At 40.0% G+C, this 15,329-nt stretch overlaps 1 protein-coding gene across 3 annotated transcripts in view; it reads left to right on the top strand.

The window, feature by feature from the left end:
• WDR47 (WD repeat domain 47) overlaps nt 1-15,329 on the top strand; it is a 70,930-nt gene that overhangs the window by 34,695 nt on the left and 20,906 nt on the right. For 2 of the 3 annotated variants that reach the window (XM_050745570.1, XM_050745561.1), the window contains exons 6-8: nt 2,584-2,710; nt 4,578-4,756; nt 11,345-11,602. In XM_050745570.1, coding sequence (XP_050601527.1) covers nt 2,584-2,710; nt 4,578-4,756; nt 11,345-11,602 — 564 coding nt within the window. The remainder of the gene's footprint in view (nt 1-2,583; nt 2,711-4,577; nt 4,757-11,344; nt 11,603-15,329) is intronic. The other variant, XM_050745581.1, reaches the window with a different exon arrangement.

Here is a 15,329-nt window from a genome sequence, read left to right as displayed (position 1 = left end):
ACTTGAAATACTTGAAGTCAGTATCTTTTTTTTTTTTCTTTAAGTGGGTATGCATTTAAAATATATTTCAGACTAGGCATGGTGGATCACTGGAACCCAGGAGTTCAGGACCATCCTGGACAACATGGTGAAAACTTGTCTCTACAGAAAAATACAAACGTATTAGCCAAGCATGGTGATGTGTGCCTGTAGTCATAGCTACTTGGGAGGCTGAGGTGGGAGGATCGGTTGAGCCCAGAAGGTTGAGGCTGCAGTGAGCCTTGATTACACTACTGTACTCTAGCCTGGGTTACAGCAAGATATCCTATCTCAAAAAAAAAAATTTTTTTTTTTTTGGTGATTACTATATGCTAACACCATGCTACAATGTGATTGGACTACTATGGTGAACAAGAAGATAAAACATGAAAGAAAGGGAGTGTGTAATATTTTATAAGGATATCCTTCCGCTTGAACAGAGACACTTAAAATGGAGGAAAAGTCATTTGAAATATGTAAGCTTGAAATGCATGTATTTTAGGCATGGGCCAGCATTGGAATTGGAGTCTGATGACCTGAGTTCGAGTTCAAGCTCTATTTTCTAGCTGTGCAATCTTAGGAAAATCACTTGTTTTTTGAGTCTGTTACCTCTCTGTGAAGTGGGTCTTATAACCTGTTTCACAGGTTATTGTGCAAGTTAAATGAGATAATGCATATGGAAGTTCTGTATATGTTGCAAAATTAAATGAAATGTTACTTTTTGAAGGTTATTTTATTCTTTATACAGTTAATAGCTCTTACAAATTTTTCTTTGTGGACATAAAAGGGGACTTCTTATGGTCATTAGTAATTTACAGCACAGCCTGGTAGCCAAAAAACTCCTCCTCAGTCTTTTTTTTTTTTGAGAGGGAGTCTAGCTCTTATTGCCCAGGCTGGACTGCAATGGCGCGATCTCAGCTCACTGCAACCTCTGCCTCCCAGGTTCAAGTGATTCTCCTGCCTCAGCCTCCCAAGTAGCTGGGATTACAGGCATGCGCCACCATGCCCGGCTAATTTTGTATTTTTAGTAGAGACACGGTTTCTCTATGTTGGTCAGGCTGGTCTCATACTCCCAACCTCAGGTGATCCGCCACCCTCAGCCTCCCAAAGTGTTGGGATTACAGGTGTGAGCCACTGTGCCTGGCCCAAAGAAAGTCTTCTAATAAAATCTCAAAAATTCTTAAAATTGTATAGAAACGTATTGGAGGAAAAAATCTTTAGATAACAAAACTGTAAGTTTATATTTTATAAAGATAATTTAGGCATTATGTTATCCAACTTATTATTTGTATTCATCAGCCTATTTTAAGCCGAGCTACAGAGAATATAAGTGACTGTCCCAAGGCCACACAACTGATTTTATTTTTTATTTATTTTTAGTTTTATTTTTTTGAGGTAGAGTCTTACTCTGTCACCAGGCTGGAGTGCAGTGGCCTGATCTCAGCTCACTGCAACCTCTGTCTCCCTGGTTCAAGCGATTATCTTGTCTCAGCCTCCCAAGTAGCTGGGACTACAGGCGCATACCACGCCCAGCTAATTTTTGTGTTTTTAGTAGAAACGGGGTTTCACCATGTTGGCCAGGATGGTCTCGATCTCCTGACCTCGTGATCTGCCCACCTCAGCCTCCTAAAGTACTGGGATTACAGGCATAAGCCGCTGCGCCTGGCCCATGCAACTGATTTTAAACTGGAGACCTACTCTCACTCTCCCTACCTAATAACCCATTACTCCTCCATTAAGACCTTCCTATTTTTAAAAACTCTTTTTGTGGTATTTTTAAGAGAAGAAAGGAATATAAAAAATCTATTTGTGTATAGTTTATACACAGGCTAAATATTCTTTTTTTATTTTTTGAGACAAGGTCTCATTCTGTCACCCAGGCACCCATTCTGTCACCACTGCACCCAGAGTGCAGTGGTGTGATCTTGACTCACTGTAACCTCTACCTCCCGGGATCAGGTGATCCTCCCACTTCAGCCTCCCGAGTAGCTGGGACCACAGGTGCCCCACCACACCCAACTAATTTTTTTTTTTTTTTAAAAGAGACTGGGCTTCGCCATGTTGCCCAGGTTGGTCTCAAACTTCTGAGCTCAAGCGAGTTGCCTGCCTTGGCCTCCCAAAGTGCTGGGATTACAGGCGTGAGCCACTGTGCCTGGCCTATTCATTTTTTAAGATTAAAATTTCTTGGCTGGGCTTGGTGACTCATGCTTGTAATCTCAGCACTTTGGGAGGCTGGGGAGGGTGGATCGCTTGAGATCAGGAGTTTGAGACCAGCCTGGCTAACATGGTGAAACTCCATCTCTACTAAATATACAAAAAATTAGGCAGGTGTGGTGGCAGGCACTTGTGTTCCCAACTACTCTGGAGGCTGAGGCAGGAGAATTGCTTGAACCTGAGAGGTGGAGGTTACAGTGAGCGGAAATTACATCACTGCAGTCCAGTTGGGGCTACAGAGAGAGACTCTGTCTCAAAAATAATAATAATAAAATAAAATTTCTCTAACTAAAATATATTTTCCTTTACTCCCCCCTCTGCCTTTTTGTTTTTTTTGCACGTTTCTGGAAGAAGTGATACACCTGTTGATGCACAGAGGCCTATAGGCAGTGAAATCTTGGGCCAGAGTTCAGTTTCAGAAAAAGAGCCTGCAAATGGAGCACAGAATCCAGGACCAGCTAAACAAGAAAAAAATGAGGTAATATTTACTATACCTAGTGTTTTTCAGAGTTATTCTCTTTGTAAGAAGTAATAGAATTTACTTAGAATATAAAAAGAATTTTCTGATATTTGGGAGTAGGAAAGAATATACATAGATTTTCTTATTATTAGCTTACTTTCTCTCCTCTCTTCAACGAATATGTGATGTATTTAGTTGCCTTTATGTATTCTGGAGCAATTTTAACAGGTCAATTTATTAACAATATAAAATATTACAGGTGACATTGCATGGTTTGCATGCTTTGTGACTCAAGTAATTGAGCTTACATTAAACATGGCTAGTTTACATTTTTAAGATATATGGCCTATATTTTACTAATTAGATTTAAGAATAAGAAATTAAACATTTTAAATATAGAATAAAACTTTTATCCAAGTCCAGGGTTCTAGTGTTTTTGTGAGGAAATTTTATTGTGAAATAGGATATAAGTTTTGTATAGGCTGGGTGTGGCAGCTCCTGCCTGTAGTCCTAGCACTTTGGGAGGCCAAGACAGGTGGATCACCTGAGCTCAGGAGTTCAAGACCGACCTAAGCAACATGGTGAAACCCCATCTCTACTAAAAATACAAAAAATTTGCAGGGCGTGATGGCACAGCTACCTGTAGTCCCAGCTGCTCGGGAGGCTGAGGCAGGAGAATCGCTTGAACCTGGGAGGCAGAGGTTGCAGTGAGCCAACATTGCACCACTGCACCCCATCCTGGGCGACAAAGTGAGACTCTGTCTCAAACAAACAAACAGGTTTATATAGCATGCCATTTCTGAGGGGTTAAGTGGTTTTAATAAGTTAAATATGTTTTTTGTTTTCAACTATTAAGAATGTATTTATAGCAATGCAGGAAAAAAATTAAAATTAAAAAAAGAATGAAGTAAAAAAATTACTGTTAAAAGTACATTGATATGCACCAAACATATCAATGTACTTTAAAATATGATGCTTTAAATATGATGCAAATATTGAGAGAGTTGAAGGAAGAAATAGTTTTGCAATAATAGTTGGAGACTTCAATACCCTACTTACAATAATGGATGAAACATCTAAGTAGAAGTTCAATAAGGATATAGAGGACTTGAACAATACTGTAAACCAACTAGACCTGACAGACATATATAAAACACTCCACTCAATAACAGCAGAATACATACCCTTCTCAAGTGTACATGGAACATTTTTTAGTACTAATTTAGGGCTATTGGTAATTGTGCTGCGATAAACATACACTTGCAGGTGTCTGTTTGATATGGTGACTTATTTTCCTTTGAGTGGATACTCAGTGGGATTGCTGGATTGAATGGTAGATCTAGTTCTTTGAGAAATCACCATACTGTTTTTTTCCATAGAGACTGTACTAATTTATATTCCCTCCAGCAATGTGTAAACATTCCCTTTTACCCCATCCATTCCAACATCTATTGTTTTTTAATGATGGCCATTCTGGCTGGGGTAAGTTGGTATCTCATTATGCTTATTAAATATTAATGCCATCCCGCAGCATGGATATTTTTAAAGAAATGCCAGATTTGTATTAGTCTTTATCTACATTCATATTCTCTGATCATGGCCCCCTTGTAAGCATTATAATTTGTATTTTTATTTTGGGTTAGTCAGGGAACCAAGGCAACCATTCATTTCGGTCAGTCTGTTTCTGTGGAATAAAGCAAATTAACGGATCCACTTGAGTATTAAGACTCATACTGTTTTTCAAAGAGCAATAGATTAAGTATTTTTGATTGTTAAATATAGCTAATTGTATATTTTATTCAGCTTTTATAAAAAGTACTGTTGAGTGAAGACATATTCTGTCATAATTTGCTCAAATATGTATATTTTTTCTAATGTTTTTAAGCTTCGAGATTCAACAGAACAATTTCAAGAATATTATAGGCAAAGATTACGCTATCAACAGCATTTAGAACAGAAGGAGCAACAGCGGCAGATATACCAACAGATGTTGCTTGAAGGAGGCGTGAATCAGGAGGATGGTCCTGATCAGCAGCAGAATCTTACTGAACAGTTCCTTAATAGGTTGGTCTTCTAGTCACTTTTTAAAATATGGAGTTATTTGAAAGCTATTTAAAACATGCAATAACTGCTACTTTCTATGTATAGTTGGACATTTTAAGGCTTTTTAAGCATTTCAAGTAATGTGGAGTTACATACTGCTTTCTAGTCACAGCATTCTGAGGGCTCATCTAGTTTCGTCCTTATTCCCTAAGCAACTAGAGCAGAAGAGTGCAGAGGTTCAGTGCACAGGCTGAACCTGTGCATAGCCGACAGCCAGGTGGATTCAGCTGTCCCAGGGTAACTGAGAATCTAGGGGAAGTTACTCTAGTTCTTTTTATCTCTTTATCTGCTGCCTTTTTTTTTTTTTTTTGGAAACAAGGCTCTCACTGTCTCCCAGACTGGAGTGCAGAGGTGCGATCTTGGCTCACTGCAGCCTCAACTTCCTGGGCTCAAGTGATCCTCTTGCTTCAGCCTCCTGAGTAGCTGGCATTACAGCACACACCACCACACCCACCTAATTTTTTTATTTTTTGTAGAGATGGGGTTTTGCCCTGTTGCCCAGGCTGGTCTCAAACTCCTGGCCTCAAGCAGTCCGTTCACCTTGGCCTCCCAAAGTGCAGGGATTACAGTCCCTGTTCTGGCCCTTATCTACTTCTTATTTCCTCTAACCTTCTTACAAGGTTACCATGAGGATAAATAGAGTTAATCTGTGTGAAGTGCTTACAACAGTATCTGGCACACTGTAAACACCGTGTTGTTAGCTGCTATTTTTATTGTTACTAAAGTGCTTAAACCTATACATTTTTTTGATTTGATATATTAAAATGATTGTTATAATTTCTGCCAAAACAATATGAACTACATTTATTGTTTGCAATTATAGGAGAAATATATACACACGTGTTTTTATTTTTTATTATTTTATTTAATTAATTTATTGATTTATTTATTCTTGAGATGGAGTTTTACTCTGTCGCCCAGGCTGGAGTGCAGTGGCGCGATCTTGACTCACTGCAACCTCTGCCTCCTGGGTTCAAGCAATTCTCCTGCCTCAGCCTCCCGAGTAGCTGGGATTACAGGCAGACGCCACCACACCTGGCTAATTTTGTATTTTTTTAGTAGAGATGGGGTTTCATTGTGTTGGGCAGGCTGGTATTGAACTCCTGGGCTCAAGTGATCCACCCATTCCCAAAGTGCTGGGATTACAGGCATGAGCCACTGCACTCCTGGTCTTATGTGTGTGTTTTTAGAATTCAATAAAATAATAAATATTTAAGCAATGATTGTTGGAAGATTAAGTCAATTAATATATACAAATGTGCTTACAATAGTTCTGGCACATAGGAAGTGTCCTATAAATGTTGGCTATCATCATGGTTACAATTAGGTAACTGTAATGGTGACTGTTAGCTCTTCACTTGATTCAACAATATTGGAAGTAATCTGCTTGACAACTCTGAGTGTTATGTAAGTCAATGAGCCTGAAATTGATCCTGTCTTCAAACCTTCACAAAGGGAGTGGGGTTTTTTTTGTTTTTTTTGTTCTTTTTTGAGATGGAGTCTCACTCTGTCACTCAGGCTGGAGTGCAGTAGCACGATCTAATCACAGCTTGCTGCACCCTCTACTACCCTAGTTGAAGGGATTCTCCCATCTCAGCCTCCCAAAGTGCTGGGATTACAGGTGTGAGCCACCACACCTGGCCTTTTTTTTTTTGAGACGGAGTCTCACTCTGTCACTCAGACTGATGGTGGTGCAATCTGGGCTCAGTGGAACCTCCACCTCTCAGGTTCAAGCGATTCTCCTGCCTCAGCCCCCTGAGTAGCTGGGATTACAGGTACACACCACCACACCTGGCTAATTTTTGTATTTTTAGTAGAGGCATGATTTCACCATGTTGGTCAGGCTGGTCTCAATCTCCTGACCTGGTGATCTGCCCGCCTCAGCCTCCCAAAGTGCTGGGATTACAGGTGTAAGCCACTGCGCCCACCCTTTTTGGTTTTTAAATAGAGATAGAGTCTTGCTATGTCATCCCAGGCTGGAGTGCAGTGGTGTGATCATATCTCACTATAACCGTGAACTCCTGGGCTCAAGCGCTCCTCCTGCCTTGGCCTCCCAAAGCTCTGAGATTACAGGCATGAGTCATCGTAGCCGGCTCACACAAGGATTGTTTAAACTGGTGGTCTCAAGAGTCTAAATAGGCCTCTGAACATCCAGTTTGAGTATCATTTTCTTATCATCTCTGATGAAGTCAGTGGCTTGTCAGAATTATTCTTATTTGATGAATTGCCATTTCTGATTTTTGGATGTTTTCTTCATAGCCATAAAAGTCATGAATGTAATTTTAATTTCTGACCAACTTATTTTGCAGTAAGAGCAGATATCTAGCAGTGAGAAGATGAAATGGCAAAGTTCTGTGACCCTCCTCCCCAGTAGTGATTAGTGATATATGTCCTCAGAAAAAAAGTGAAATTATTCAGGAAGGTTCATCTTTCCTTTAAAGACAATCATAAATAGAATTTAAATTCTTCTTTTTTTTTTTTAATTTGAGACAGGGTCTCGCTCTGTTGCCCAGTCTGGAGTGCAGCAGTGTGGTCATGGCTCACTGCAGCCTCGACCTTCCACCTCTGGGGCTAAAGTGATCCTCCAGCCACCACAAACAGCTAATTTTTGTATTTTTTGTAGAGATGAAGTTTCTTCACCATGTTGCCCAGACTGATCTTGAACTCCTGAGCTCAGGCAATCTTCCTGCCTCAGCCTCCTGAAGTGCTGGGATTACAGGCGAGAACCACCATGTCTGGCCTAGAATTTAAATAATTTAAATTCTGTCTTGTAATTTAAGTTTATTTATAGTATATTTATTGTTTTGTTTTTGTTTTTGATACGGAGCCACTGTGCCCGGTCCATCCTAAATTTTTATATATTAGTTTCCCATAAATTTTCTGCATTCTCTTTTTTTTTTTTTTTTTTGAGACGGAATCTTGCTCTGTTGCCCAGGCTGGAGTGCAGTAGCATGATTTTGGCTCACCGCAAGCTCTGCTTCCTGGGTTCACGCCATTCTTCCGCCTCAGCCTCCGGAGTAGCTGGGACTACAGGCACCCGCCACCACGCCTGGCTAATTTCTTTTTTTTGTATTTTTAGTAGAGACGGGGTTTCACCGTGTTAGCCAGGATGGTCTCGATCTCCTGACCTTGTGATCCACCTGCCTCGGCCTTCCAAAGTGCTGGGGGTACAGGCTCATTCCTGGCCCGATATTTTTGTTTCATTATTTTTTCTAGACTCTTTAGTTTTTTTGTTTTGTTTTGTTTTGTTTTTTTTGAGACGGAGTCTCACTCTGTCCCCCTTGCTGGAGTGCAGTGGCCGGATCTCAGCTCACTGCAAGCTCCGCCTCCCGGGTTCAGGCCATTCTCCTGCCTCAGCCTCCCGAGTAGCTGGGACTACAGGCGCCCGCCACCTCGCCCGGCTAGTTTTTTTGTATTTTTTAGTAGAGACGGGGTTTCACTGTGTTAGCCAGGATGGTCTCGATCTCCTGACCTCGTGATCCACCTGTCTCGGCCTCCCAAAGTGCTGGGATTACAGGCTTGAGCCACCGCGCCCGGCCGATTCTAGACTCTTTAGTTTTATATATTTGAGCCTGTACTAGGGCTTTAAGATACCTAATATCAAGGACAAATTGAATGGAGATAGGATCTGTAAATTAAAATGTGCTTTTTCCTCTTAATGTTTTATTCTTCCAAATCACTCTTGCTGCAGGTCATGATTTCCAGATTTAAGTTTTACTTCTTCCTTCTGAGGGGCATAGAAAGAAGAGAAATAAGTTGTGTTATACAATTAGATCTTACTGAAAAAATTATAGCATGATATGAATTTTATTAATAATGCTATATCATTACTTTATACCTCTTGATCTTTTGTTTTTATTAATACTAATAACTGGCACCATTGATTTGACAGTTAATAGGCATATTCAGCCTCTTCCCCATCCCACCCCATTTTAAGAGAGTTCAAATGCTATATTAACATTTTTTTTTTTTTTTTGAGGTGGAGTCTTGCTGTTTCCTAGGCTGGAGGGCAGTGGCGTGACCTTGGCTCACTGCAACTTCTGCCTCTCAGGTTCTAGCGATTCACCACCTCAGCCTCCCAGGTAGCCGGGGACTACAGGCGTCCACCACCATGCCTGGCTAATTTTTGTATTTTTAGTAAAGATGAGGTTTCGCCATGCTGGCCAGGCTGGTCTCAAACTCCCTACCTCAGGTAATCTGCACGCCTCGGCCTCCCAAAGTGCTGGGATTACAGACATGAGCCACTGTGCCTGGCCTGTATTAGCATTTTAAATGCTTTTTATACTTAGCGTTTTTCTGAAGTGTATTTGACCTCATATCCTTTTTTATGGAGAGTATAAAAAAGATATATGTACATTTCACAAGAAATGTGTTTCACAGAACACAATTTGAGAAATGCTATTTAATTACAATTTTTAACTGATACATATTTAGTAAAGGCTAACAGTTCCTCTAATAATATTGAGCTGCTTTTTTGTAAGTATTTTTTAAGCCTTAAAAATATACACACACAATGTTTAATATAGGAAAATTTAAAAATACCATGAGCCACAATACCTCTCAATAATTGTACTCCCTGTGTTAGTCCTTTCTTATATTGAATCTCAGCCGGAGAAAGTGATGCTGGGCTAGTTTTGGGTCTAAATCTTCCTTCCTCTCTCCCTCTCCTTTCTCCTCTCTTCTCTTCCTTCCCCTCCTCTCCCCTCCCCTCCCCTCCTCTCCCCTCCTTTCCCCTCTTGCGCCCTCTCCTATCCTCTCCTTCCTTTCTTTTCCTTTCCTTTCCTTTCCTTTCCTTTCCTTTCCTTTCCTTTTTTTTTTGTTTTCTCTTTTCTTTTCTCTTTTCTTTTCTTTTCCCTTCCCTCCCTCCCTTCCTTCCTTCCTTCCTTCCTTCCTTCTTTCCTTTTTTTTTTTTCTTTCTTTCTTTCTTTTTTTTCTGAGACAGGATCTTACTTTGTTGCCCAGGCAGGATCATGGCCCATTGCAGCCTTGACCTCCTGGGCCCAGGCAATCCTTCCACCTCAGCTTTCCAAGTAGCTAGGACCATAGGCATGCACCACCATGTCTGGCTACATTTTTCTTTTTCTTTTTCTTTTTCTTTTTTTTTTGGTAGAGACAGGGTCTCCCTCTGTTGCCCAGGCTAGTCTCAAATTCCTGGGCTCAAGCAATCCTTCTGCCTTGGCCTCCCAAAGTGCTGGGATTATAGGCTTGAGCCACTGCTCCTGCCCATGGATCTACATCTTTTTTTTTTTTTGGAGATGGAGTCTCGCTGTGTCGCCCAGGCTAGAGTACAGTGGTGTGATCTCAGCTCACTGCAACCTCTGCTTCCTGGGTTCAAGTTATTCTCGTGCTTCAGCCTTCTGAGCAGCTGGGATTACAGACGTCTGTCACCATGCTTGGCTAATTCTTGTACTTTTAGTAGAGATGGTGTTTCACCATGTTGACCAGGTTGGTCTCGAACTCCTGACTTCAAGTGATCCGCCCACCTTAGCCTCCCAAAGTGCTGGGATTACGGCTGTGAGTCACTGCACCTGGCCCATGAGTCTAAATCTTAAAAGAGTAAAGTAGCATCCTGTTTGTGCCCTTTGTAGCCCTGATCTCAACGTAAGGAGTCAGGCTACAGTAATGGAAAGACTATTTGTTGAGGGGAAGGCCCTGAGGCTAACTTGTTTTGCTCCCTGTTTTATCTCCCTGTTGTCTAGATCAGAGCCTGGCAAACAGTATTCGTAGAATGAATTAATGAGTGAATGAGTACATGTAGAGTATTAGGGATGCCATTTGTCTTTTTCTCATCATGGCCTGCTCAAGTCATCCATTTCCTACTTGATACTACTCAAGACAGATGGAATGAAAATGGCTTGTTTTGTTGATGAGCAATTTTGGTAGTGGTGATATTGTTATTGACTCTTTTTGAAAGTTAAGTTTTAAATGGAAAATTAAACCAAAGTTATATTGGGAAGAAGCATTTTTTTTTTTTTTTTTTAAATAAAAGCTGCTTTCAAAAAGTCTGTGATACTGGCTGGGCACAGTGGTTCATGCCTATAATTCCAGCACTTTGGGAGGCCAAGGCGGGAGGACAGCTTGAACCCAGGAGCTGAGGACCAGTCTAGGCCGTATAGGGAGACTCTGTCTCCACAAAAAATTTGAATAGTTAACTGGTTATGATAGTGTGCACCTGTTGTCCCAGGTATGTGTGGGAGCTGGAAGGATTGCTTGAGTCCCGCAGGTCAAGGCTGCTGTGAGCCATGATCATGCCACTCTGTACTTCAGCCTGGGCAACAGAACGAGACCCTGACTCAAAAAAAAAAAAAAAAAAAGAAAAGTCTATAATGCCCATTATGCCTATCTTCTTTAGTGTTTTACTATGGGAAAATGTGGATCTTCTTTCAGTATCTTGGTTATGTCTTAAGTTAATGGTGGTAATTTTTAACACTAAATTTGCCGTAGATTATATATGTGCATATATTTACCTTTTCACACTTTTAATCTTGTATATATTAGGAATGCATTTAAGTTTTTATTTTAAAATGATTATATTGTTTAATTTTATAGGTCCATTCAAAAGCTTGGTGAGTTAAATATTGGAATGGATGGTCTTGGTAATGAGGTATCAACACTCAGCCAGCAATGTAATGGGAGCAAAGGCAATGGATCTAATAGTTCTTCTGTGACTAGTTTTACTACGCCACCCCAAGACTCTAGTCAGAGATTAACACATGATGCTTCAAATATTCATACAAGCACTCCTCGTAATCCTGGATCAACAAATCACATACCTTTTCTGGAGGAATCACCTTGTGGAAGCCAAATGTAAGTGCTTGACTTTGTAAAACCTGGAAATATTAGCTTACTACTAATGACTAGAAGGTTGAACTTGTCTTTGGAGCCTTAAAAGTTTTTAGAGCTTACTGCCTACCAATATTTTTTCCCTAATCTGCCTTCATTCGTCTATATTCTGTTCTACCAACGTCTAAGTCTCTTTATAGTTTTCATTTTCCTTCTATTTTTCTTTTTGCTTCCTCACTACCAGCAAGGCAATTATATTTTTTATAAGCCATCCTACTCAAAGAACTACAGTTTTAGGATCTCTAAGTCTTCTTGATTTTCTTTTTTCTTCAATTGGCATCTTTGAACAAATAATCTTAAAATTCAGACTTTCAGGGCATAGAAAGATGTTTTACAGTCTGGTGGAATGATTGCAGCTGCAGTGTTGGCCGCTTTGGCAATTACAGCAGTGGAAGACTGCATATTTACATTTTCACTATTCAGGGAAAATTTTTATCTTGCTGTCATTAGTATACAAGTGTTAATTTATGCAATGGGAATAGTTAAGGACCGTTTTCTTTATTCTTAGCATAAAACAGTTTTCAGGGTGGTTCATTAAAAAATGTATAAGATGAGATTCCCAGCTTTTTGGCTGAGATTAAGTACAAAAATGCATAACTTGCTTTTGGCACTTGGATGCTTATAGGAATTCACTTTATAAATAATTAGTGTCAAAAACCTAGTTTTATTTCAGAGCATACATTCAATTTTTGCTTTTCTAAATTTTTATTTTTTTAATATTTGCTTTTTATTACAGTTTTCATAATAGTTGTTTTGAGTACTTTCGAAACAAGAACTCAAATTTTAAAATTTAATTTTTGTTTTTGTCCATGTAATATACATACATGATTTCAAAAGACAAATAGTACTTCAAGGCTTAAAATAGAACCCATCTTTGTCCATGGTTTTATTTCTTATTGGCTGCCATTTTCAACCCATTTGGCTATTTTTTCTGATACATATAATACAGTTTTTTTTTTTTTTTAAAGATGGGCTCTCACTATGTTGCCTAGGCTGGTCTTGAACTCCTGGGTTTAAGTGATCCTCCTACCTCAGCCTGCCAAAATCCTGGGATTACAGGAGTGAACCACCACACCCAGCCTTTTGCTATATCCGCATTTCTCAATAATATACTTCTATTACTGTTTTGCTTTTTTGAGATGGAGTTTTGCTCTTGTTGCCCAGGCTGGAATGCAGTGGCAATTCTCCGGCCTCAGTCTCCTGAGTAGCTGGGATTACAGGCATGTGCCACCATGCCCAGCTAATGTTTTGTATTTTTGGTGGAGACAGGGTTTCACCATGTTGGCCAGGCTGGTCTCGAACTCCTGACCTCATGATTCGCTCACTTCAGCCTTCCAAAGTGCTGGAATTACTGGCATGAGCCACCACACCCAGCCTCTATTACTGTTTTTGCTATGTGTTGATTCCCTACCATACTCTTCATGCATGGCACCCTCAATTGGTCTATCCCTTATCTTCAGTATATATCAATTTTTGTTTAAATCAGTATCAGTGTTAACATTACTATGACCTTGTAAATGTTATTTACAACTGAGTCATGTAGTGCCATATGATTATATTTCTTTTTCATATAGCTTCTTGTTTTTCCTGGAGACAATAATTGCATCAAGTTGTTGTACATGTGTCTGTACATGATTAGTTTTCTTAATATTTATCACTAAACTATCTGTAAGTGCTTTGACAGAATTATAAGATCATAAAACTTCTCTCATTAATTGTAAAAAGTATCAGAAATTTCTCTATTCCATTTTTTCTCCTTGGGAGATGTCCCTCCAGGATCACTCCTGTTTCACTTTATATTTATTGCTTTTTTGATCACTTAGATAGAATCTTGGGACTTTCCTTACTGTTCTCTTGGGGTTTCCTTTACCTCATCTCTTTATTAAGTTCCCTGTTTTTAACATCTCACAGTTACCTGAAAAGGGATACATTAGAGGTGAAGTTTCTGAGACTTTGCATGTCTAAAAATGTGTTTGCTTTTTCACCGTTTTTGTTAGTATTGCTGGGTATAGAATTCTAGGATGAAAATCATTCCTCAGTATTTCAATGGCATTGCTACATGGTCTTCCAATTTTAGTGTTCTGAGTAAAAAGTCCGATGCTATTTTGATTCCTCATTGTCTTTTTTTCTTTTTTTTTTTTTTGAGACAGGGTCTTGCTCTGGCTCCCAGAGTGGAGTGCAGTGGTGCAGTCTTGGCTCACTGCAACCCCCACCTCCTGGGTTCAAGTAATTCTTGTGTCTCTGCTACCCTAGCAGCTGGTACTGCAGGTACACGCCACCACACCCAACTAATTTTTGTATTTTTCGTAGAGATGGGGTTTCACCATGTTCACCGTGTTGGTGAGGCTGGTTGATTCCTCATTCTTTGGGTGAGGCCTATTGCTCCTTCTACTCTGGAATTTTTCAGGTTCTTCGCTTCCCTGATAGTCTGAAACTTCATGATGATATAGAAAATAGACCTCAGAATGATTCTATTTTTCTTCATTCTTCTGGGTATTTCATGGGCCCTTTTAAGTTGGAAACTTAAGTTCTAGGAAATTAAAAAATTATTATTTAGCAATTTCCTCACTTCCGTTTTCTATGGATTTACTTTTTTCTACCATCATATTTTAATTTTCTAAGAGGTCTTTCTTATTATCTAATTTCTTTTCCTTTTTAAAAAATAGATCTTGCTCTTGTTTCCTTATTAATCCATTATTTCCTCTTCTATCTAAGGATTTAAATTATATTTTTGTAGCTTTTGTTCCCTAAATTGCTTCTCTTCTCCCAAGTTCATTTTTCTGTTCATTTTAGTCTATACCTTTTATCTAGGCTTTCTTCAGGTATCTAGAAAGCTTTGGCTGGCTGTAAACAGTGAGGCATTAAAACAAAAACTGGCCGGGTATGGTGGCTTACACCTGTAATCCCAGCAATCTGGGAGGTTGAGGGGGGAGGATTGCTTGAGCCCAGGAGTTCGAGACCAGCCTGGGCAACATAGCGAGACCCCGTCTCTATTATATTTTATAATATTAAATAAAAAATTAAAAAGCTGATTAGAAGGAAGGGCTACATATGTGGGTGGATCTGTCTGCCTGTTGGCCTCATAAAAAGTGATTAAGTGGAAACATAGTTTTACTAAGGGACCCTTAACTGTGAGTTTCTGATATTTTTTTCTCTTGGGCCAGATAATTTCCCTGGAGCATTCTCCAGCGTCCTGTCTGGGGTTGGATTTAAGCATAGCAAACAGGATTCTGGAACTAAGCAAGAGAAGGGTACTTGACATCTCACTATAAAATATGTGGACTTTGGCCGGGCGCGGTGGCTCAAGCCTGTAATCCCAGCACTTTGGGAGGCCGAGACGGGCGGATCACGAGGTCAGGAGATCGAGACCATCCTGGCTAATATGGTGAAACCCCGTCTCTACTAAAAAATACAAAAAACTAGCCGGGCGAGGTGGTGGGTGCCTGTAGTCCCAGCTACTCGGGAGGCTGAGGCAGGAGAATGGCGTAAACCCGGGAGGCGGAGCTTGCAGTGAGCTGAGATCCGGCCACTGCACTCCAGCCTGGGCGACAAAGTGAGACTCCGTCTCAAAAAAAAAAAATAAATAAATAAAATAAAATAAAATATGTGGACTTTGACTTAATTTTCTTTCCAGAATGGCTTTTCATCTCCTCCTTACAACTCCCATTGGTGCTACTGAATCCAGAGGCTA

The sequence above is a fragment of the Macaca thibetana genome, chromosome 1 (assembly GCF_024542745.1).
Source record: "Macaca thibetana thibetana isolate TM-01 chromosome 1, ASM2454274v1, whole genome shotgun sequence".
Classification (NCBI taxonomy): Eukaryota; Metazoa; Chordata; class Mammalia; order Primates; family Cercopithecidae; genus Macaca; species Macaca thibetana.
The sequence above is the reverse complement of the archived record's forward strand: the minus strand, read 5'-3'. Positions and strand labels throughout refer to the sequence as shown.